General features: G+C 48.4%; 1 protein-coding gene across 3 annotated transcripts in view; it reads left to right on the forward strand.

Annotated features, from left to right (window-relative positions):
• Positions 1-546: 546 nt before the first annotated feature.
• The window catches only part of WIPI2 (WD repeat domain, phosphoinositide interacting 2), a 34281-nt gene continuing 10537 nt past the window's right edge, over positions 547-24290 (forward strand). The window contains exons 1-6 of one of the 3 annotated variants that reach the window (XM_014865070.3): positions 547-858; positions 7075-7157; positions 21435-21604; positions 22985-23081; positions 23507-23604; positions 24040-24132. In XM_014865070.3, coding sequence (XP_014720556.3) covers positions 785-858; positions 7075-7157; positions 21435-21604; positions 22985-23081; positions 23507-23604; positions 24040-24132 — 615 coding nt within the window. In that variant the 5' untranslated portion in view covers positions 547-784. The remainder of the gene's footprint in view (positions 859-7074; positions 7158-21434; positions 21605-22984; positions 23082-23506; positions 23605-24039; positions 24133-24290) is intronic. The other 2 variants (XM_014865072.3, XM_014865073.3) reach the window with 2 other exon arrangements.

Genomic DNA, 24290 nt, shown 5'->3' on the forward strand with positions numbered 1-24290 from the left:
CCTCATTATGTGCTCTCATCATACCCTGGCTCCGTGTTTAAGTACCTTCCCCAGTGTAACTTTTTTGAGGGAAAAGAGGAAGCCTATTTAGTTCACATGGAAGGCGCTTCCTAAACATTATTGAATGAATGAACAAATTTACGCTGGAAACCTCTCCAAAGGACCCAGAACGCTTGGGCCCTGGAGAAGCAGCTGGGTTTCTGGTCTCAGATCTAGCACTAGGCAAATAAGTTAATATTTCGCAGCCTCAGTTTTCAAATCTGTAAAACGGGAATACAATATTCTCTACACATGGTCGCAATAAACACCAAATAAGATAACGCACAGAAACAGCCGCTGATTGGCACACGACGGGCTCTCCTAAAGGTAATAAAATGATGGGGGGGGAGACCAAGCTCCTACTCTTCCCCGTGCGCATGCTCGGTTCTCGACACGCCCCCAAAGCCCCGCCCAGAGAGCCCAGCGCGTCCCCAAGCGTGCGCGTGTTCGACCGGAACCCGAGCCGGGGCCAGAGGTGAAGGGGCGGGACCTCCGCCGTACGCCTGCGCCGTGAGAGGCCGTGCGCCGAGGGGGCGGGGCCGCGCAAGCGCGCAGGGCTCCCCGGCTCCGGAGCATAAACAAGAGCGGGGCTGGGATGAGGCGGCGGTTGGTTCCCGACCAGCGAGTGGCGGCCACTGGGGCGGCGAGCGGGGCCCGGCGCCGACCCTGAGCGCGCCCGACCCGCCCTCCCGCGCGCTAGCCTCCGGCCGGGCCCAGGGGCCCGCCCGTCCGCCGCGCGCCCACCATGAACCTGGCGAGTCAGAGCGGCGAGGCCGGCGCCGGCCAGCTGCTCTTCGCCAACTTCAACCAGGACAACACGTAAGGCCGCGCGGGGGCCGGGGTCGGGGGTCGGGTCAGGGTCAGGGGCCTGGGGTCGGGCCGGGGTCGGGTCAGGGGCCTGGAGTCGGGGGGCTGGGCCGATGTCTCAGGCCGCCCACGCCGAGCTCTGGGGGTGGGAGGCCCGGCCTGCTGGCGGCCCGAGGCGGGCAGGGGCGTCCCCGGGGCCTGGGAGGAGGGGCGCTCTCCTGGGACGGCGATCCCAGGGCGAGGGAGGTGATGGGGGTGGGTATTTCTCCCGGCGACGGGAAGGCTTTCTCTTGGGACCCTCACTTCTCCCAAAGTTGGGGCAGAACTTCGCGGCTTGACCTGTTGTTTCGGCCGCCTCTGGAGCGGTGGGAGTGGTTTCTTCCTTCCATGCCATCCGCCTTCCCCTTTTTCCTCAGCCCTCTTCCCCCCACCCCGCTCTTTCCCCTCTTCAGGCCCTTCGCCTCGGCTGCTCTTCATCTCAGGGCCCCTTGCCCCGCTCTTACGTCCTTTTCTTCCTGTCTCGCTGTTCTTTTTGGCAGGTGATTTTGATGTCCTCCTCCAGCAGGAATAACTTAGCGATAATCTTGGCCTCCAACTTGGGAAGAAACTGAGCCCGGGGTGGGGGGGATGTGGCAGAGAAGTCATTCCCTAGGAGTCTCGGCGCACAGGGAATGGGCCCCTGATGCCACCCCGTGGATTTGGAACGCTGGCTGTCCAAACCCATCTGGCTTTGAAGCCGATTCTTCCGAGGCTGTCTCAGGTTACCTGTGAGGATAGTTAATAGAGGAGGTTTCCGGAGAAGGAGGGATGAGTTGGGACTGGAAGGGAGGAGAGCCATCTTGGGAAGTGAGTAAGGGGAAGTGATGTAAGAGGAGGAGGAGTGGGTCATTGGCTTCATACTGAGTAGTTGGTCCAGTGGTTACTGGCCGAATGGAATCAGCAAAGTAGAAAATGAGATGTATATATATATTTTTTTAATTAAAAGTTAATTGTAGAATGGCAAGCAGCCCGTCAGTGGTACGCCGTGGCTGCTCGGTCGCACCTTCCCCGAGTTGTGAAAGCAGTGCAGACGGTCCCACAGTGGAGCTGTCCTGAGAGTTGTATGGGAGCAGATCACCTGCTCCAGCCACAGATGAGGCAACCGAAGTTCAGAGCTGTGCCTGCGTCTTACACTTGGTCACCAGTGCAGTGGGGGCAGGACTAGATGCTAGGTTTCCTGAATGCTCCTGTTCTTTCCACTCTGCCATGCTGTTTTTTCTACTTACAGGGTAGGATTCTGAGGACAGTGAGTTTTTACATCATACTATAGCAGTCTTTAAAGATGAAAACTACCGAATACTGTAGTGTTCTATAGGACCAAAAGCCAGTACAGCAAAAACAGTTGGGACAACCTGTTGCAGGTGGTTATAATTGGAATAGACTATATTATATTAATCCAGGTAGGGGATAGGAAATTTTAGACGCACTGTGATTTGGTTTTTGAGCCCTTAGTATTTTGAGACTGGTAAGAAATTGTAGCTTTATGGTTTTTTTATGTCTTGTGTAAATTAGAGAATTTCTAAAACATTTTCCATCATTCATACAGTTTTTCACTAATCATTCCTATTGAAAGGAAATCAGATAGAAGAAAGCATTCTCTTTTGCTGTCATTTCTAATGGGCTACGAGGTTTCCTATATAATAGAAGGGTGTCAGTCTGTCTGGCTTGACATAAGACCTTCTCACACTTGGAAAATTGCTTCTCCATTCCTCTGTGAGTCCTGAAGTTATTAGTTCAAGAGAAGATTTCTGTGTCATGATTTTGACTTGCCAAAGAGACCTTGATATATTATGAACATAAGTTGTAAGGAATAGTAAGTTCGGGTTATACTAAAGGTGTGTTGGTTAAAATGACTTTAACTTGTTTTAAATCTGCACTTGAAAGAAATACAAAAGTTCCCAGGGAAAGGCTTTACAGTTTATGCCTTTCCCTCCCTTGCCCGTCTCCAGAACTTATTTTAGTAGAGGAACACGGTTCTTCACTAGACAAACAGTATTGGTCTAGAATCCACACTCACTGTATTCACTGAGAAAATCTGGAAGCCATTTCACTTAATAGGATACATGTATGTTGTACAGTAATGCATCACAGCGGAATATTCCTTACACACCAAAGTAAATCTGTCCTGCCTTCCTTTTTGTAGTAATATGGTTTCAAATATTGTGGTGTTTTTTATATGGTTCTTACTCTAAAAGTGCAAATAAGTTTTCTTTGTTTTTCACCGTTTTTTTTTCTAGCTAGAGCAGTGAAAGAGGCACCGAATAGCACATCTCTGTCATCTTGCTGTGGACTGGTTAGTCCCAATCCTAGTTTCTGAAAGTAACACTGGAAGGCTTATTTTGGAGGGATTTTTAGGTTTTTGAAATCGAAGTTAACAAATTAATAAGTGGCACATTCCCACTGAATCTGTGGCAGCGTCAGTAGACACTACCGAGCTGGTGGGAGGTCAGTGGTGTGGCAGCGTCTGTTTGAAGCTGCATTTCTGAAAGGGGTAGACCAAAGAAAGGGCCTCAATTTTCCAAGTCCTCTGCTTGCAGAGTGAGTGTTGTCAGCATCCGGGGCCGTGACACTGTAGCGGCAGCGAGGGGCGCCTGTCTGTCTTCAGCGGGGTCTCCCTGGTTGGTTAATGCTCGGGGAAGGTCGCTTGTCTCCCCTTTGTCCTCAGCAGCGCTTTGAGGGCCTTGGGAGTAGAGGTCTTTCAGGATCCTTCAGCCTTGCCCCTCTGGATCATTCTACCTGCCGTGTGGAGGATGTGTTTGAGGAGGGTGGGGCAGGCACTGAGGAGGATGTTGTCCAACTGCCGTGGCCAGTGGAAAGGAGACTGGTCAGCCATCAGGACTTAGTGTGGCCCGTGGACGTGCGTGATGTGTAAGGGAGACGTTCAGCTCGCTCCCAAGTCTCTGGCTTGGGTTCCTGGTGAAGATTGGTAATGTTATGGGAGAGCGGTCAGAGAAGGTTTCGGCTCAGAGAAAGAGGAACTCTGCTTTGGATTCTGTGGAGTCTGAAAGGCCTTAGGGACATCCAGGTGGCAGTCTGGGCTGGAGACGCTGTGAGCTGGAGGGAAGGGGCCTGTCACAGCCAGACACTTACTGAGGGGGCTCCGGAGACAACCCATCATTCGGGGTGCTTCCTTTTGATGGGTGTGGACTGTTCCACGTAACCCTATAATCAAGTATGGCTCTTTCATGAAGAAGATAATGAAAAGGGAAATCTTTATGGCCTTCGATCATTGGTAAGAGGGTAAAAAAAGGAAAATGAGTTAAGAAAAAGATCTGATTCACATTTTCATTTTTTAGTGGAAATTGCTATCTTTTAGATATTGAACCCTCAAGTTTAAGTTCAGCAACAGAGACTTGCAGTTAAAGATGGCAGATCAAACACCAGCATTTATTTTGGCTCCCTCCCAAAACCCTAATAAAATGTCAATCATTGCCATATTTAAAAAGCTACTTTAAAAGGCTTAGACCCATAGGATGGGAAGAATGAAGGAGACACTAGCAACAAAATGTTGCAAGCTAGCAAGTGGTAAAGGAAAGCAGATCCTAAATTGCTAGTGGAGAAAGCAGAGAACCAACCTAGTTTAAATGCAGAATCCCCAGAAGGCTCAGGGTTGGCCGTCTCGGGAAGCTCTCGAAGGGGAGAGGGCGCGTGCGGTAAAAATAGCCACTCAGAGCGTGCTTCAGAAGCAGCCACACTCTCCCACCCTGTGAAGGACTGAGACCTCGCCTCGAGAGCAGACAGGGGGTCTCTGGATTCTGACACCAGGCGCAATTGAAGGCGGGGGACTAGTAGTGAAATGGGGGAGCAAGTAAATAAATCCCTTTTTTCTGTTATGGTTTGCTAGTTTTTCCCTTTGTCAGTAAAAGATCTCATTGTATTACCTCAAAAAAAACCTTACCACGTAAACATTTATTGAAGAATAAGATTTTTCCTTAGGGCCATCACATACGTATCTGTACTGTACCTCTCCCACCAACGTGCCTGCCATTGGAAGGTCAGGCAAACCATGAGAAATTATTAAAAGCAGGATCTCCAAAGAAGGCTGTGTGAACCTGATGGTTGATGTTTGAGATGTAAATATCAAACCCTTTAAAAATGTCTGCCTTCATTGGTAGAGTATATCTCTTACTATACCAAATATACATACCAAAACATAACTGGGATATTTTTTGCTTACATTTCTTACTGATTGGGGTGCACAGTTTTATAAACCATATGATTAAAATTCCAGCCAAGGTATTTGATTTCCTAAATCAGTTCCTGAATATCTGGAAGCACAACCAGGTTCTGATGTTTGCAGCAAAGCCTAGTTTTAATGAGTTCTGCCTGATCGGAGCACAGCTAAGACCCTGGATGCTGGGTTCTCTTTAATTAATTAAAGCTCATTAATTTGGCTGTGGAAGAAGCCCTCTCTAAGCTTATTTTATATATAAGACTAATAAGCTTGGTGATTTGGTTTCAAGTCAACAAGAAAGTAGAAGGGGAGAGGGGCTGTTAATGATGGTAGGATGGTCACAGGAAAAGTGACAACTGTCCGCAAAGCAAAAGGTAGAAACTGTTTTATAAACTCAGGGCTCCAGTGTGCCTGTTTGGTAGCTGCACGGAACTTTCAACTCCTGTTAGGGTCTGAGTGGGTCACCATATTATGACAGTATAATAAGTTGTTGAATAATGTGAGTCCAGGACAGTGTTGAGAATTTCCTGTCCCCTTGTCTTAACACAGGAAAGTGTATAATACAAGAATGATTTTTTTTTTTAAATCAGAAATGGTGGGAAAAAAGGTTTTGGTGCTTAAAATAGCAACACTTAGTTATCTGGAAAACATTTTCCTGTACACCAATTTCCCAAAAGTTGTAGATTGCTGAGATTTTGTTTTATTTTTAGCCTTCCTGGATATTGTAGTTTTGGTGGTTCCTTTATTACTTCTGAAAATATTTACAGGTATCAATATCGCATTACTTCATTGATCCGTTAAGTCAACATAGTGAAGTATTTTTGCAAAGAAAAATTATGTGAGCTGGTAGAGTTTTGTTTCTGTTTATACTGCTAAGATGAACCAGGAGCAATGTAAAAATTTCGTAGTGCTTACAGCAACTCTGTTCTTGGAATATATTTCTTCTACATGTGTGTGAAAGAGAGATTAGAAATCTCAGGTTTTTAATAGATGAAATGGTCATTAAGCTAGCCCTGATTTTTATCACGGTGTACAAATCCTCGTGGTATGAAATGTCTGTCATCCTTGTTACCAGTTTTCTGGTTTACCTTCTTCCTCCACTTGTTGTCACGTTCTCCCAGACGGCAAATACAAAAACGATCCCAGTACCCGATTCTTCGCACGTCCCACCACTTCCTGCATTGTTCTTCTCTCATCCTCTCCATTTCTGAAACTTGTGCTTTCTTCGTGGTTTTTTTTCCTGGGTCAGTCACGTTCTGGAGAGTAGTAATCTTCTAAGAGGAAATACTTCATTTAGTGTCCCAGCTCTCCTGTGCTAGGGGACCTGGAGAGCTCTGGAGTTCCCTCGAAGCCTCTTAGAAAAGCAGGTGTTGGTGTTGGGCGGTGAATCTCACAGACATCCCTAGCAAAATGGAGTCTTCGCTCTTTCCTTTTAGGCCAACCGTGTAGTCTTCGGGCTCCAGAGTCTAGTTAGCTTGTTGGTCTGTGTAGTTTCCATCCCGCTGCTCGGCCTTAGCATCACGTAGTGGCTGAGCTGCGTCTGTTACGGCCTTACTGAAATGCAGCAAGATATCGTCGTCCACCTAAGTTGTAAACATCTTTGTTTAGAATTTAGAGTGTGAGCTAGCTTAGCTATGGACTCTCATCCACTGGGCATGTGTCTCCTGTGAAACCCCCTGAGAAACCCCACTTGGTTTTGAGGGGATCGTTAGTTTAGGGCTGATTACTTTCATTTCTGTGTCGTGTTTATCTTTCAAGTGTTTCAGGTTTTAAATAAAAACATTGTCCATTTTATTGCCCTTCACCTTTTCCTGGCTACGAGGTGTGACATCTTGCTCTGCCGTGTCCCTCCCTTCTGCCCAGCCGCCCCCCGCCTGGCGCACACTGCGCACACTGCCTTGCTGTGCTAACTTGTGGCAGAGGTGACGGTTGCCCTTTGGTAACGTGGAGCTAGTCTGTGCATTGTCGCTGTCTACACGCATCAGCTCTTATTTCTGAATTTGGCTTTTTTGCAGGTCCCTAGCTGTTGGTAGTAAGTCCGGTTATAAATTTTTCTCCCTTTCTTCTGTGGATAAGCTGGAACAGATCTATGAATGCAGTAAGTGTTTGCTTTATTTTTCCCCCTTCTTAAACAAAATAGACAAGTTATCCTTGCATTGGAATGTGGTTAATGTCCAAATGCCCCTTGACCGATGCCCTTCTTTCACCTCGGTCCCACCGAGCGGGGCCGAGAGAGAGCAGTTCCTCTCTGTTCTCCCAGGTGTCTTTCTGTGCCTCTGCATACTTAGAAATGTCCCTAGAGAAATGCTTGTTTTATGGGTTGTCTTTTCAATACGTGACATCATACTGTGTGTATTATTGCGTAATTTCTCCTCTTTGTTAATGCCCTTTAAACCATTTAGGTTTCTGTCATAAAGGGCTTCCAGAAAATTGAAAATTTTACAGCCCCGTGGGAATGATTGGTTTTCTTCCGTTGTCACTGTGTGGCATTTGAGCCCCTGACGTGTCAGAGGCGGGGTGGAGCTGCAGAGGGGTCGTGGACTCAACTTCTGGCACAGTCACTGTTGTGTGACGTCACATAGAGTACCTCATCTCTGGACCTCAGCTTCTGGGTTTTCTCGTGTGCGTGTGCGCATGTGTGTACAGTAGTGCCTGCTGAATAGAGACCTCCCCCAGGGAGTATGTAATGGAAAGCATTTGGGTTCTTCCCGCATACATGTAAAGATATACTTTTGTTTTTGTGTGTATGGCTTCGTTTTGTTTTATATAAATGAGTTTGTAATATGTTTTGTTGTTTATTTTTATATTTAGAAACACAACTGTTTCCTTAATTAAGGTAACTGTAGATTTACATGTGGTCGTGAGAAATGATACAGATCCCTCGTACCCTTCTCCCAGGTTCCCCCACAGGCCACATTTTGCAAATCTGTCATCCAGTATCACCACCAGGGTAGCGGCATTGGTGTCATCCCTGTCTCCATCCCGATGTGCCCTGTTTTACTAGTAGTGTGTGTGTGTGTGTGTGTGTGTAACTTCTCTACAGTCTTAACACCCATGCAGCTTCTTGTTTCCACCACAACCGAGTCCCTGGCCAGTCCCACACTCCAGGGGCGTTCCTGTTGCCCTTTTATAACCACACCTGCCTCTCCCAGCCCCAGCCCGGATCCCTGACAGCCACTAATGGGCCTCCCGTTCCTAAAATGTTGTCATTTCAGCGATGTTACATGAGTGGAAGTATGTAACCTTTGGGATTGCTTTCTTTAGCCAGCATAAAATTCCCTGGAAATTCATGCAAACTGTTGTGTGTCGATAGTTCATTCCTTTTTACTGAGCAGTATTCCACGATACGGATGTACCGAGGTTTGTTTAACCGTTCACCTGGTAAAGGGGGTCTGGGCTGATTCCAGTCTGGGGCTGTTGCCAGTAAAGCTGCCGTGAACATTCATATACAGCGCTTGTGTGGGCTGATTTCGTTTCTCTGGGATGAATGTCACAGAGTGCGATTGTGGGTCACATGGTAGCTGTATGTTTGTTGTTTTAAGAAACTACCGAACTGTTTTCCCGGGTGACTGTGCCATTTTACATTCCCACCAGTACTGTTTGAGTGATCCACTTCCTCTGCAGCCTGGCCAGCATTTGGTGTTATCACAGGTTTCTTAATCCATTCTAATAGATGTGTGCAGTGCTATTTCGTTGTGATTTTAATTTGTATTTCTGTAATGACTAACAATGTTGAACATCTTTCTATGTGCTTATTTGCCATCTGCGTATTCTCTTCGGTGGAATGACTGTTCTTGTGTTTGCCCGCTTTCTAATCGTGATTTGTTTTTTTTAATGTTGAGTTTTGAGCGTTCTGTGTATGTTCGAACATTCGTCCTTTGTCAGATGTGTGGTTGGTGAACGTTTCTCTGTGCGTGATGAGCAGCCCTGAAGCTTGCCCAGGGCCCTGACCTGAGTTAGGAATCCTTGTTATGGAGAATTGAGGAGTTCAGTGTTCACAGTGGATTTGTTGTGATTAGTGACACTGGGGGATGGATTCAGGGGAGATTGGCTACTTATCATTTTCATCATCTTCGTGAGCGTGCAGTTTGGGGGCGTTGGGTTTCCTCCTTATTACCAAGGCCAGGACCTCCTTCCTGGGTGTTCCAGCATTATCAACTTTGCTGTCACTGTGGTTTGGTGTTCCATTTTGGAATTCTGCTTACCCATTAATATCTCCTAAGGATGGGGAGGTTCAGTGAATTAATGTGAATAGACATCTGTTATTCACTCTTAGTTCCAGTCACTCCATAAACATTGATTGAGGACCTGTCGTGTGACAGCCTTGTTCTGGTCGTGGAGATGCTGGAATGACAGAGTTCCTGCTCTCATGACACGCTTAAATGGAGGAAGACAGAGCAAGTAAATATATTGGTGTCGGATGTTAGTCTGGGGACACAATGACAAGCAAGCACAGACATAAGTATCACCTCCCCCCCCATTAACAAAAGATGAAGACACCAGGAGAAAAGTTGTCTCTTTGTGCCAGTGACTTGGAATTGTGGACTTCTTGTGGCCCCCAGGGGTCCCAGGTGTTTGGAGCCCCAGGCCCTGCCTCGGGCGTTGGGTCCTCTGCCTGCTCTCTTTAGGTGCGCCTTCCGGGGCCCCCTCGCCTCCGTCCGGCTGCCTTCCCCGAGGCCCCTGTGTGTCCTTGTAGGGAGTTGTCAGGACCCATGGCTGCTGCCGCCGCTGCCTTAGATTTTACTCCTTTTTATCCTCAGGCTTGCCTCCTGACGCTTACTAACTCTCCCAAAAGCCTTTCTTCTGGTGTGTGGCTGGAAGGTGTGGTCTGGGTGATAAGATGGCTGTCAACTGTTCTGCTTGCTAATCTCAAGTGGGTGTCAGGTTTCTGAGTCTCCACACTGGCTGCCTTCCCTTGATCCCACACAGGAGTCTTCCCTACGGGGAATTCCTTCAAAGAGGGCCAGCTGATCTCTGGAAAAAGGACTCCGTGGGGCCTTTATGAATGACTGAAACCTTTGTTAAATCTCCCTCCAGACGAGGCCCGGAAGTGTGCTGTGAAATTGTTGCTGCAGTGGCTGGAGTCATCTGTTTTGAAATCCACAGGAATTTGCCCCCTATTTGGAGACCCAGTGCTTAGAAAGGGTGTAGGAATACCAAAACCTGGTCTTTATTCTCCCTCAGATCGATCGGTTTAATGACTAGTCTGTTTCCTTGAAGTTTACTGGTTTTTGGTGCCTCATTTTCAATGGTTTTTGATGGAACAAAAGGTGATGTCCTGATAGCGGTGTTAAAACAGGAGGTATTTACTAACCGACATGGTAAGGTGGCACATAGATTGCTTTGTTCTTCTTAATGAACCTTGGCTCTTAAAAATAGGTGATGAAGTGGACAAAGCACTTTTCGAGGATTGAGCCTTTAACCTGGAGCTGTTACAGTCTTGCACCTGGAACGTTATCCACCTTTCCTCTTTCACCTGCTTTCATTGAGTGGATAACAGATTGTGTCTTAGAAAACAGCTGAGCTACCAAGTCAGGCTTGCTTTCTGGCTTTTTCTGCGCACAGACTCAAAGCCGAGAGCAATCCTGACGCCCCGGTCCTTGGCCCAGGCTCAGGATCGGCTGTCCCTCGTACCTCCCAGCCCTCCGCCATAGTCAGATCTGTGCTCGGTCACTGTTGCTCTCGTGACAGAGAGGAGGAGCCAGAGCTGGTCTGGGGAAGAGCAAGGTTGACATTTGCTCGTTCTTCTTTTGTTTATTTAAACAGAAAAAATCCTTTGCCCAGCAGCAGTGGAAGATTTTTTTTTTCTATCGATATTGTTGTAATTTCAAACTTAATGGAAACTTGCAAGAACCCCCAGTGCTTTCCTGTTGTTTGTGTGCCCCGTTTGTTTTATCATTCTCTCCTGTGTGTCCTCTGTTTGAAGATACGTAATGTGCAATTACGCGGTCTCTCTCCCTGAAATAGTACTGCAGCAAAACCCTACCTTGTTAGGGAAAATAAATAAAGGTTATAGATTTATCATTTATAAAATATCACAGAAGTTTAGAAGGAAAAGTTGGCTTTTCAGATTCTACATTGTGTACTTTGTGTTTTAAAAGTTTCTGAGCCAGGAAAACATAGTTCGTGAGGCATTCAGTTGTGAAACTAACCATGAGCAGACCTTCCTTACCTTAGCAAAAGGGGCCAGAGCTGCTTGAAGGACAGAAATGCCCCATAGACACATCGCACCTTTTATCAAGACTTTACAGGCCGTCATCTGCAGCTTAAGGTCTGGGAGATGTCCAGACCGTGCGCTGGTGGGATTGTGAACTTCAGTGAGGTTTATGGGAGTGACTCGTGCCAGGAGAAACTCCAGGAGCCGCTCTCTGCCTGAATCAGGTGTAGTGGGAGATGGGGCGCTCAGCCCGCCTCTCTCTGGAGCTCCAGGCTCCGGCAGACGGCCTTGTTTGGAAGCGTGTCCTCTCGGTTCTCTCATGGCTTTGTTCTTCCCTTGTCCCACTGGAGAAGTACATCGTCTCCAGCTCTCATTAGCGCCAGCTGAAGCAGAACTGCATGCTTCCTTGAATCACATAATTTGTTTCTTGAATTACATTTTGGGTAGGCAATCTCTAGGAAGAAGGTTTGGCAGAAACTGGCAGAGGCCATCTAGAATAGGCCGTGAGAGCGAGGCCTTAGACAGCGAGGGCACTGAAGTTTATGTTCCAGCTTTCCTCCTGGTCAGCCTGAGTGCTCCCTGGCGCTGGTGTCTTGGCGGGAGGCCACCTTGAATAATTACAGACAAGCAGCCTTGTTTCTCATGCTTTGCATTTGATTGCAGCAGCCTTAGTTATCAGCCTCATTCGTCATGTGCCATTATTTCGTGGGAGGGGCAGGCTGTGTGGACTTGAGTTTAGTGGGTAGTGACTACTCTGGGTCTCTGGGTTCCGTGTGTGCTTCTGTGTTTAAAGTTCTCTTGGGAGTGAGGTGTACTCCAACAGTGGTAAAGAGCTTCTTGAAATAACACGGTAGAAAAATAACCAACCCAAACCACTAACAGTGTCTATGATAAGTCTTTATGAAAGGCGTATTCCTAAAAAGCTCTAGGCAAGTTGGCTCCTAGGACTTATGGGAACTCTGAAGTGCATCCTTTTGTGTTGTTATCACTTCTTAAGTAGTGACAAAAATGTGTGGGTGACGGTGTGGTGGTTCATCTGCCTCCTGCCAGGGGCCTGGGCTTTCTTCTGGCTCCTGGCTCCTGTGGAAATCTGATAAGAGTTACAGATGTTTCCCGCAGAAAACCCAGGGTTTAGTATATGATTTCGGCAGTTTGGGAGACCCCATGCAGCTCACGTGTGTGTGCGCTAGCATCCAGGCCACGTGGTCTCTGGAAAGATCTCAGTGTGGTCCCACCCTGACACCTAGTTTCTGCCCCGTCTCTGTCACCTGTTCCTCACAGGTGCACACCTCAGTATTCAAAGTCCCTGCCACCCAGTGCTTCTTACGCCAGATCTGAATATATTGGCCAAAATTCAGATTTCCGCAAGAGTCTACCTGTGTGTGTGTATGTGTTTTTAACAGCTTTTTTTGAGATGTAATTTATATGCCATAAAAATCACCTGTTTTAAGTGTACACTTCAGTGGGTTTTAGTATATTGACTGAGTTGTACAACCTACCATAATCTGATTTGAAAACATTTTTATCATTTCCAAAAGAAGCCGAGTCCATTAGCAGTCACTCCCCACTTTCCTCGACGCGCCTCAGCTCTGGGCAGCCGCTAATCTCCCCTCTGCCTGTGGGGACCTGTCTCTGGGCGGTTCAGATAAACACCGCCGCGTGTGGCCGGCTTTGTTCACTTAGAGTGTTGGAGCACGTATCGGGACTTCCTCTCTGTTTGTTGCTCGGCAATATCACAACATGGATGTCCCAAGTTTTGTCAGTGGACGTTCGGGTCTTTTCCACTTTGGGGCTGTGTGGCTAGTGCTGCTGTGAACATTTGTGTCCAGGTTACTGTGTGGACACCTGTTTTCACTGCCCTTGAGTAGACAGGTACCCCAGGGGTGGGCGTGCTGGCTGGGCATCTTTGTGTTGCCCACTTGTGAGTACACCTGTCAGAGAAATTCCTGGAGTTGGCAAGATACAGTGGACAGATAAACACTGTAAACTTGCCAGATTCTGCCAGGGGGCCCTGAAGGCAGGTAGTGTTCTTTGCCAGTGCCAGTTGTGCGTCCGTGCTGCCTCCGGCACTAGGCGGTAGCAAGCGTTTGAATATTTACACGGGTGAGATAAAAACACGTGCGTTCGCCTTTTTTGCATTTCCTAAATCATAGCTGAAATGGAACTCTTTTTTTCATGTAGTCGTTGGCTTTTTTTTTAACTGCTTCCTTCTTTCCTTTGCCTGCTTTTCTATTAGATCTTTTGTCTCTTTCTGACTTCTAGCAAATTAGCTGTTTGTCGTGGGTTGCAGATATGTCTTCTGGATTGCCGTTCGCCTTGCGACCTTGTTTGTGGTCTGGTTGCTGTCTGAATCCTTGAGTGTTGTGTGTTCAGATGCACCTGTCCGCTCCTGTGGGGCTTCTGAGTGCAGGAGCTGCTTCCTGTGCCGGGTGATAGAATGTTCTGGGGTTTTCCTCTCTTCTTTGTTGTGTCTACAGTAAATGCTTGATCTACCTGGAATGGTTTTGATGTAAGACATCTCCCACTTTTATTCATAAGCTGGAAAAGATATTTTGCTACGTCCTTCTTTCTTTAGATGGACGTACTGAAGTGCTTAGGGGTGAGTGTCAAGATGATGAGCTGCTCTTTTTTAACTTCGGAAAAGAAAAAAACGGTTGAAGCTCAGAGGCAACAAGTTAGTATTTGTTAAACCCAGGTGTTGAGTATGTGGAGGTTCCCTCTACGGTTCTCTTTGATGAATATTTGCAGTAAAAATAGCTATGCTGCGACTACCTTCCCTCTTCCCCGTTTTTGAAATTTTAAAAGAAATCTCATCTGCTCTTTTTTTCATTAAAACTAAAAACAAGGGGCCAGCCCTGTGGCGCAGCGGTTAAGTTCGCACGTTTCACTTCTCGGCGGCCCGGGGTTCGCCGGTTCGGATCCTGGGTGCGGACATGGCACCGCTTGGCACGCCATGCTGTGGTAGGCATCCCACATATAAAATAGAGGAAGATGGGCACGATGTTAGCACAGGGCCAGTCTTCCTCAGCAAAAAGAGGAGTACTGCCAGTAGTTAGCTCAGGGCTAATCTTCCTCCAAAAAAAAAAAACTAAAAACTAAATTTTCAAACTTATAATTAGGTGGAAAAGATAAGCATAACCCATTAGTTTTTCACTTTCTCTACACTTGCATTTAAGCAAATGAATAATATATTATTATATTAATATTATTATATATTATTATATAATAATTATGTTAATAATAATCTCTTTTTCTGCCATTTTATTAAGGGAAATTTTCAAACACACAGGAAAGTGGAAAGTACTTTACAGCTAACAGCCCTGAATCCGCCACTGAGGGTCTGTCCTTAACGTTTCACTGTACTCATCCTCGCACACGTCCGTGCATCAGCCCGTCTTCTTTTGTGTGTCTGCCTTGCACAGTACGTTGCAGACGTCAGCACATGTTCCCTTAGCTGCTTCAGCGTGAATATTACTAACTAGAGTTGAGTGTTTTCATTCTTTTCTCTTCGGGTAATATTTACATACAACGGAATGTACAGTCTTAAGTAAACATTCTGTGTTTGACAAATGCATACATCTGTGTGACCTGAACCCCTATCAAGGTTCACCATCACTCCAGAAAGTTCCTCATACTCTCCCGCCATTGGTCTCCGCTCTCTCACCGCCTCAGAGGCAAGCAGTGTTCTGGGTTTTTCTACTGAAGCTTGTTTTGCCTGTTCTTGACCATCATATAAATGCAGCATGTGCTCTAGATAAGGTTTCTGTCACTCGGGGTAGTGTTTTTGAGATTTACCCCTATTGTCGCATGTCTCAGTTGCCCTGTTTATGAATATGTGACAGTTGGTCCTTTCTCCTGTTGATGGCCATCTGGCTTTTCCCCGTCTTTGGCTATTATGAGTAAATGTGAACATCCTTGTACAGATCTTCTGGTGGACTCCCATTTTCATTTATCTTAGGTCAACATCTAGGAGTGGAGCATGTGCTTTGTTTTATAAGGAACTGTCAGAGTTTCCTAAGTGGCTATCCCAGTGTGTGTTCCCACCAGTGCCGTATGGGACAGGCTGGCTGCTCTGCGTCCTCACCAGCATTTGGTGCGGCCAGTCTTTGTCATGTTGGCCATTCTGATGTGTGTATCCTGATAGCTCACTGTGGCTTTAATCTGAATTGCCCTCATGACTAATGATGTTGGGCACTTCCGTGTCCTTGTTGTCCGTTTGTAGATCTTGTGTGAAATGTCTGTTCAGACCTTTGTCCCTTTTTAAATTTGGTTGTCTTTTTATTATTGACTTGTCAGAGTTCTTTAAATATTCTGGATACCAGCCCTTTGTCAGATAAGTTTTGTGAATATTTTTTTCTTAGTCTGTGACTTGTCTTGGCTTTTGAGCAAACATTTTGAATTTTGATGAAGTCTGATTTATCCATTTTTTCATTTATGATTTCTGCTTTCGGTGTTTTTTCTGAGAAACCTTTGCCTACTGTCAAGCTGTAAAGCTGTTTTCCAATGTTTTCTTTGAAAGCTTTAATTTAAAAATGTCTAGTTTAATAGTACATCTCAAGTTAATTTTGGTGTATGGTGTAAGGTATAAGTCAAGGCTATTTTTTTTTTCTGATGGATTCTTCTTGTTCTACCATCTGTCAAAAAGATTTTTCTTCCCTCATTGGCTTGCTTTGGTGCCTAAAAACAATCCTGGAAGAGTGGGTCTGTTTCTGCTCTTTATTCTTCTCCATTGATCTGTTTGTCAGTCCATACCAGTAAAACACTGTCTGATTTACCGTAGCTTTGTGTACTAAGTTTGAAATAACGTGGTATACGCCCTTCAACTTTGTTCTTTTTCGAGATAGCCTTGGATGTTCTAGACCCTTTGCCTTTCTGCTTGTAAAATCAGTTTGTCATTGTCTACAAGAGACGTCTGCTAGGATTATGCTGGGCATTGCATTGGACCCAGAGATGAATTTGAGGAGAATTGCTGTCTTGACAATATTGAATATTCTAATCCATGAACATGATATGTTTCTCTATTTATATAGATTGTCTTTAATTTCTCCTAGTAATATTGTGTGGCTTTTGGTATGACGATCTTAGATCTTTTCTTACACTTATTACTAATATTTTGGTTTTTGACAGTGTTGTAAATGGAATTTTTTTCATTTCATTTTCCAGTTTGTTGCTAGTCTATAAAAATTTCTGTATTTTAAGCTTATATCCTGTGACTTTGCTAAATCATTAGTTCTAATAGTTGCTTTGTAAATTCCTTAAGATTGCAATAGAGACAGTTTGACATCTTCCTTTCTGGTCCTTGTGCTTTTTATTTTATTTTCTTGTCTTATTGCAATGTGTAAGACCTCCAGTACAGAGTGAAGAGAGTGGGCATCCTTGCCCTGTTTCCAGTCTTAAAGGGAGGACTTCATTATTTTCACTATTAAGTATGATGTTAGCTCTAGATTTCTGATAAATGTCCTTTCAATTGAAGGAGTTTCTTCCTATTTTTAGGTTTCTAAGTTTTCACCAAGGATAAGCATTGAATTTTGTCATGCTTTTTCTGTATCTGTTGTATAGATATGATTTTTCTCCTGACTGGTTGAATTTGAATTTATTACCGCAACGTCATATGGAAACTCACCAGTGCCTACATGTTTCCTACAGTGGTCCTACATGTTTCCAATAACTGTATTTGCTTATCTCCGAGGCGATTGTTTCCTACTGTTTTCACTTTTTAAACCTCCTGCCTCTGGGCCCCTCAAAGCTAATAACCACTCCTCATGCCTCAGAGAGAAACTGATACTTTGAGTGGGGAATCCCTTATCTTTCCTCCTTCAAATGACCAACCCACCTGCATCTGCACCATCTTCTCCTTTCCCTCCCGTTCAAATGGGAAGAAAGAGATTTCATCCTATTGAAGACCAGTCCTACTGGATCTCCTCTTCTTCCAGTTTGTGAAGTGGCTTGTTCCCTCAGCTAGCCTGCGTCTCCTGCGGTGTCAGTCTCGCTGTCAGCACATCTAGGAGCCCGTGTACTTCAAAGCACAAATTTCCCTTGACCCTACAGATCTTACGTTTGACCGTACTCATGAGCACTCATGGCCCCCAGCTCCTCCCCGCATTTCTGCATCTCTCATAACACAACTTCTGCTCAGCGCCCACACTCTTCTTCCCTTGCTCACCTCCCTGTCACATTCATTCTGCCTCCACCTCGCCAGCGGAATTGGTCAGGGTCTCCCAAGCAATGTATGCTTTCCCTCACGGGTGGAAGGTAAACAAACACGTGGACGAGGAAAACAGATCAGTGGTCACCAGAGGAGGAGGGAGAAAGGAGTAAAGGGGCACGTATGTATGGTGACGGACGAAAACTGGGCTGTTAGGGGAGCAGGATGCAGCCTGTACAGAAGCATATATGATGGTGTACACCTGAAATTACACGATGTTATAAACAACATGACCTCAATAAAATGATTTTTAAAATCTGAATTGGTCAAGGTCTCCAGATAGCGTCCATGTTACCAGGTTCAGTGGATGTTCTCGTCTCAGCTGAGCCCCCAGCAGCACTGGACACAGGTGACCACTTGTCTCTTCCTCAGACACTCTCTCCTGCTGGCTTCCAGGTCACGTGGTCCTGGTTTTCCCTCTTACTCAGTCTCCTTTGCTGGCCTTCCTTTGCCCGACCTGGAACTGCGAGTGCCCCCCAGAGCCCTGGGCCCATTTCTCTTCAGCCTCGGCCCCATGGTGGCCGGCCCTTGGTCATCTCCACCACTCAGTGTGTCGTCCTGCCTGGAGCAGACCCTAGTGGGCACGTGATGACGTGTGGAAGGAGTGAAGTGAATAAGTGCAGTTGTATCAAACGACGCAGGGGGCATCTGTCCTTGAAGAACATGCAGTGGCTTCTGCGGCGTGGTAGTTCTGTTCTGTAAAGCTGCCGTGGACGCTGAGTTAGCGAATCCTGACCATTGCTCCTGGGCTTGGGTTCCGGTGAGCCTCTGCTCACGGCGTTTGCATCGAGTCATGAATGTGTGACCTTGTTTTCCGTGTGTTCCTGTTTAAAGGCATCTTATTTAACACACACTGTTGATTCGTCTGGTGAACGCTCAGCGGCAGCGCTGTAACTCATGCTGAAGGAAGCTGATCTGACGCGCACCATCTCTGGCGCACGTCGCAGCCTTCGAGCACTTAGAGCACGAGCTGGCACCTCAGCACTCTGGTTGGGGGCCGTTTTAAACTATGAAGTCACCAACCAAGAGCACAAAAATGCAAAAACTAGACCACGAAAAGGACAGCTGTTTACAGTATGAGAGCAGAAGCAAGAAGGCAGAGTGTCGCCTGGTTCCGCCTCAGCTGGGAGCTGCGTCCGGCAGCTCCGGCCCTTCACCGCTCCCTGTGCATCCGTGGATCACTGTAAACGCACCGCAGCTGTTCGCTTCAGAGATTGCCAGTGAACACCAGCAACCAGGCAGGTTCGCAATAAAGAATCTGTGAATGACGAGGATCGGCTGTATTTGGAAGAAGGTTCTTTTTACCGCTGATTAACTGATGGGGGCAGTGAATTTAAATAAAGTTTACTTGTTTAATGAAAATTCGGTTTTGCATACGCGTGATCCCTTCAGTACATCCCCGTCCTAGAATTAATAAAGCTGGAAGGCCGGCTCTGATTCCACGATTGAGGAAGTCGGTCCCAGGTCTCATAACTAGTCAACAGCGGCGCCAAGGCGAGAGTCTGATTGTCAGGCTGTGGTTTCCCGGTCCCCGGGGCGTCCCCGCTGCTCACCAAGGTGTGTGGCGCCGTGCGCTCACCCGAGGTCGGTGTGAGGAGGAGCACAGTTGAACCTGCCAAGGCCAACTTTGCTACCCGATGTCGCCCCCCGCAGTCATTTCACTTCACCACTGAAACAGAATATCACGATGAGATTAGCCCATTTTTTAGATATGACCCAATTCAAGAGATTATTGGGGGTTTTTTGTTTTTTTACTGGTGTTTTGAAGAGTTTGGGAAATACCCAAAATCGAATCACGAGGTCCATTTTCAGTCACCCAACAAATGTGTAGTTAGCTCCTCTAATGCCAGGCGGTGCCAGATCTGGGGTACAGTGTGAACAGGCAGACACGTGCCTTGTCCTTGGACCCTGGGCCTGGCAGGGACACCACTGTGGAACAGTTGTCCAGATCACCAGAGATAACGTGATAACTGCCACAATGAGCAGGGAATGCGATTGATTAAGGGCACCGCAGACAGTTATTGAATCTTAAAGAAAGAATGAGGTAAGCGGAAGGGGGGAGCCTGAAGAGTGACACGTTGGACAGTGATGGAGAAAGGGCCCTCTTCCCGCCAGACCAGAGCGGCCAGCTGCCTTGGAGAAACAGGGGTGCGGCCTGGGGCACAGCCCTGGAGACCATCCGCCCGGCTCCTGATCCGCCAGGCCCGCTGCTCACCAGGCAGGCTTCCGGTCATAATCTGGTATCCCCGTCGACTTCCTGAGGAAAGGCAGGACTGATCAAAGAACATGAGTGTCTGGTCCTGCAGGAAGTTGTTTTTACTGCAGTAATCAACATTCCAGGGCTACGTATCAGTCTCTTCTGGGTTTGCTTGGCCTGTGTTTGAGCACTGCCGTGGGCTGGGCAGTGTGCCGCGCGAGACACATCACTCAGTCAGAACGGGCCAGGATCCCTCCGTCGTGTGCTCCGGGCTCACTCTGACTGCCCCCTTCCGTTGCGGGTCGGGTCCTGGGAGGGCCTGGCGGCTCTCAGATGCTGCCAGGCTGGGAAACTTTGGGCTTGCACCTGTTATTTTTGGAGAAAGGTTAGTTTGCTGTGCGGGAAAGAGGAGCGGTGATGTCTGTGTCACAGTGGCCATGAATAAACTACTGTGAGAGCTCAGACTCCTGCCCTTGATTTCACTGCCTGACCAGTCTAAGTGACAGTGGAATCTTAGAGTTGTTCTCTGCACGTGTGTGTTCTGTCGCTTTGGATGTGACTCTTTGCCCAGCACCCAGCACATTAGCGCCTGCACTGTGCTGAGCACAGGAGGCTATCAGATCCACCTTGGAGTGACTGACCCGTGCGTTTTCCCGCAGCTGATGTGTGTCTTCATACAGGGGGTTCTTATCACAGTGGAAACTTTGCTAGAACTTCCCAGCCCCCAGGGCTGTAACATCTGGTTGTCTCTGTCCTCTGTGCCCCACTCAGATCCAGGTAGAGAGAGTGTGGCCTCCACAGTTAACGGTGGTGGGATTAGTGAATGGGGGCACGCTTGACACACCTGGCACCACTGACTTCCTGTAGCACGGGTGGAGACAGGCTGCATGTGGAAATCGTCTAGATTCTTGCCTCTTGATTTCCCTACATTCCAGAATCCTCTCTGCTCCTAGATCTGAACTCACCCCAGGGAATTACTCGTAAACCAAAGGGAGGACTCAGGAGAGCGGAGCGTGTGTAGACATCAGTGGAGATGGGGTGAAAGGAAGGAGCAGCTGAGGAGGGTGTGCTGTGTCTGCTCCTTTCTGTGCAAGATGCTGTACACACAGCGTTTCTAATCCGCAGTCTCTGAGGAGGGGTGTCCCCGCTTTCGGTGGGAGCGGGGCTCATGGGCGTAGAGTGCTGACTGTGGGCTGTCCTCCGTAATTCCCTCCTCACAGTACCATGGAGTAGCTGTGATCCCCATTTTACACGCAAGGAAAGCGAGACTAGAACGATCAAGAGACTCAAAGACTGTGCGGGGGCCCGTCCTCTGTCAGCTGCTGTTGTTAGGGCCAGGGATCCAGTTAGGAGCAGAAAGTGAGGCCCCTGTCCCAATGGAGCTCCCGTCCCACTGTATGCACCAGGAGCACCCAGGGAGCACATAACGAAGGGGATTACAGGTGAGGCCGGGGGGCAGTGGAGAGGACGATGCTCGAGAAGAGAGAGGAGGGCCGCCCCTGTTGGACAGAGTGGACCGAGGGCCAGGCCTCTGAGGATGCAGTGCTGGAGCCGAGGGGGCCCTCCACACAGAATGCAGGGAGACCCTGCGCGTGGTGGCTCGTAAGCATTGGGTTTGACCCTGGTCTGCGTGCCCCAGAGCCCCTGTTCATACTTGCCTGTGCTCTGGGAGCGGGCTGCGTCACCAAGCGCCCGCCCTGTAGCCCAGCGGTGCCCTGCTCTCCATAAGTCTACGTTAGACCCTTGTTCGCGTGTGTGAGCGCATGGTGCCTGTTGACGTGGATACATACATATATTTTTTCTCTTCTACTTTCAGCTGATACTGAAGATGTGTGCATCGTAGAAAGACTGTTCTCAAGCAGCTTAGTGGCCATCGTTAGCCTCAAAGCTCCCAGGAAGCTGAAAGTTTGCCACTTTAAGAAAGGAACCGAGATCTGCAACTACAGCTACTCCAACACGATCCTGGCCGTGAAGCTGAACAGGCAGGTGGGTGACGCGCTCGGGGGAGCAGACCTCCAGGTGGGCTGTGTCCCACCCGCGGTGTTTTCAGTCCGGCCGCGACTGTGCCTGCTATCCCAGAGCGTCCTGCGCCTCTAGGACAAAACCAAGGGCCCTTAGCTGGCCGTGTCGCAGCCTTCGGCCCTCTGGCCCCTGTACCTGCTCGCCTTCCCCCGCGTGCCCCGGACTCGCCTCTGTTTCTCTTCTCAGCGGTTTGCGCAGACCGCTCCATTCTGACGAGTGCCCTTAGCCTCTGCCAGACTGTGTCCCGCATCCTTCAAGATACGAGCCTTCTGTCTCTCTATATCCTCATGCTCATCCAAAGAGTCGAATCGCAGTTTATTTACCTGCTTCTCCTTTTATAAACGTTACTTTTAAAAAATCTGTTAGCATCTTCTTTTTCATTTTTTAAACTTTCATTTATTTAACTTTTAATTTAAAATGAAGGACTTACTACTTTTCTGTATGTTCCCCAAAACTCACAAGAATGTATGGACTTGGTGACGAGCCTGTGAGTGTATTTCATGAGGCTGTCACATGGCTTGTGCTTACTCACAAACACGGCGCAGCCCCTGAGGTCCTTCAGCATTTGTGTTTGCAGCGAAGTGTTCTGTGCAGGGAAGGCTCCTCCAGCAGCCGGACGCGGGGCCCACGTGACTCTCTTATGGACTCTGCAGGGCGGTGGCCGGGGAACGTAGTCCCACGGGAGGCCCCCAACATGGTGGAAACTGGGAATTGACCTGTTAACTGAAGAAGTTGGTTAAAATGGGAAATTAGAAGGTATACCATGTTGAACATTTTTTAACTGTAAAACGTTCAGGTATATGTATACCTACCAGCTGAAGGGGAGCCGCGTGCGTGCCCAGTTGTCCTTCCTGCGTGAAGCATCCCCGTGGGGCGTCAGCTACAAGTGCGCCCCTCGTCTTTAAAATGGAGCAAGAGCTGAGGCTCCTGCAGAGGAATCTGAGTGCAGAAGAAATTGTGCACTTTTTAAAAAACCCCTAGTCTTCTACTTTCCTCTTGCCACCCTGAGTGGACAGCAGCGTTTGAAAGCAGCTCAGGTGTCGCGAGAGCGAAACCGAACAAGCCCCGGGTTCTCAGCTGCAGCTGGCCACCTCCCGTGGCATTGGATTCAGTCGCAGCTGGAAGGAAGTCCTAGCACAGCCGGCAGGACTGGTCGCGGGAGCATGCCACCAGCTCTGGGCGCCACTCAGTTGGTGGATGGGGCCAGTGCCCCCGGGGTACAGTGTGTGTGGCGCTGGGAGGCCCGCGGCTGTCTGTCCCGGAGTCCATCTGTGAGGTGGAGAGCGCACATTGTGCCTCGCCCTTCATGTTTGCCCTTCTCTGTTTGCGGTCTCTGTGTTCCAGAGGCTAATAGTGTGCCTGGAGGAGTCCCTCTACATCCACAACATTCGGGACATGAAGGTCCTGCACACCATCAGGGAGACGCCCCCCAACCCTGCAGGTGAGTCGACTGGGAAGGTGTCCTGTCTTTCGGATTCTGCCTCTTCCCGCTGGCCGCGGGCGGGAGGGAGCTGACTCTGCAGGGTCCGCAGATAGAGACGGGTTTTTGAAGTATTGATCTGAAACCAGGCTGCCTGCCTTCTGCTGCTGCTCTCGTGACCACGAGTCATTGGGCTGGGCGGCTTCCAGTTTTGGGGTTGCTCATCAGTTCCAGGCGAAGGCCTTTGATCTCTTCTTACCATCCCGCTGTCACTGAGGTGGCGGCATAGGGGGTGGAGCGTAGAACCCCGCAGTGCCCCGACCCGGGTTGTGGCAGAGCTCTCTGGTTTCTGCGTTCTTGGTGAGGTGAATGCTGGATTATGTCTGACAGCTAAGACGGAGACCCTCCCCACCTAACTCCGCGTTGTTCTCCTGTGTTTCCCGCAGGCTTGTGTGCGCTGTCCATAAACAACGACAACTGCTACCTGGCGTACCCGGGCAGTGCCACCATCGGGGAGGTGCAGGTCTTCGATACCATTAACTTGGTGAGGTTCCTTTTGGACCTGGATTGCTTTTTAAAATGGGCCTTGTTCCAAAAACGAGTGCTGTGGATCCTCTGGCATCCTGCCGTCCTCGGCTCAGCAGTACGGTTTCCCTGCTTCCTCCTAATGGCAAAGCATCTGGGAGAGTCTGCCTCTGGGTGGCTTCCCGTCCCCGCAGTGCTGAGCTCCGCAGTGCGCGTGCCTGGAGGCGTGGCGGAAACAACCCGGCCTTCTGCACACGTTGCTTGCTTCCTTGAAGGTTTTGAGCAGTCTTTCCTTGGACCCCCCACCCCCAGTAAATCAAGTGGGTTTGGTATTGCTGTTAACCGTACTGGTGTCTTCACCACAGCTAGTTGGCATTTTCAGCCTGATGACCGTGGGGGCACGGGGCCTGGTCTCGCTGCCTGGCGCTCACGGTTTGCTGGTTGACCCTTGCAGAGAGCTGCAAACATGATCCCGGCTCACGACAGTCCTTTAGCAGCGCTGGCCTTCGACGCCAGTGGAACCAAGCTCGCCACTGCTTCTGAGAAGGTTAGTCGGCCGTGGCCCGGGGGAAACTAGGCCCAGGTTCCAGCAGACTCTCAGTTCTGTTCACACAGTCAAGTAACCAGACGAGCTTTTGTATCGACCAGCTCACGGGGAAGCCCAGATAGAAGCCCGCTCGTCATGTCGTGAGAGGCGCTGCACGG

This window comes from Equus asinus, chromosome 14 (assembly GCF_041296235.1).
Source record: "Equus asinus isolate D_3611 breed Donkey chromosome 14, EquAss-T2T_v2, whole genome shotgun sequence".
NCBI lineage: Eukaryota > Metazoa > Chordata > Mammalia > Perissodactyla > Equidae > Equus > Equus asinus.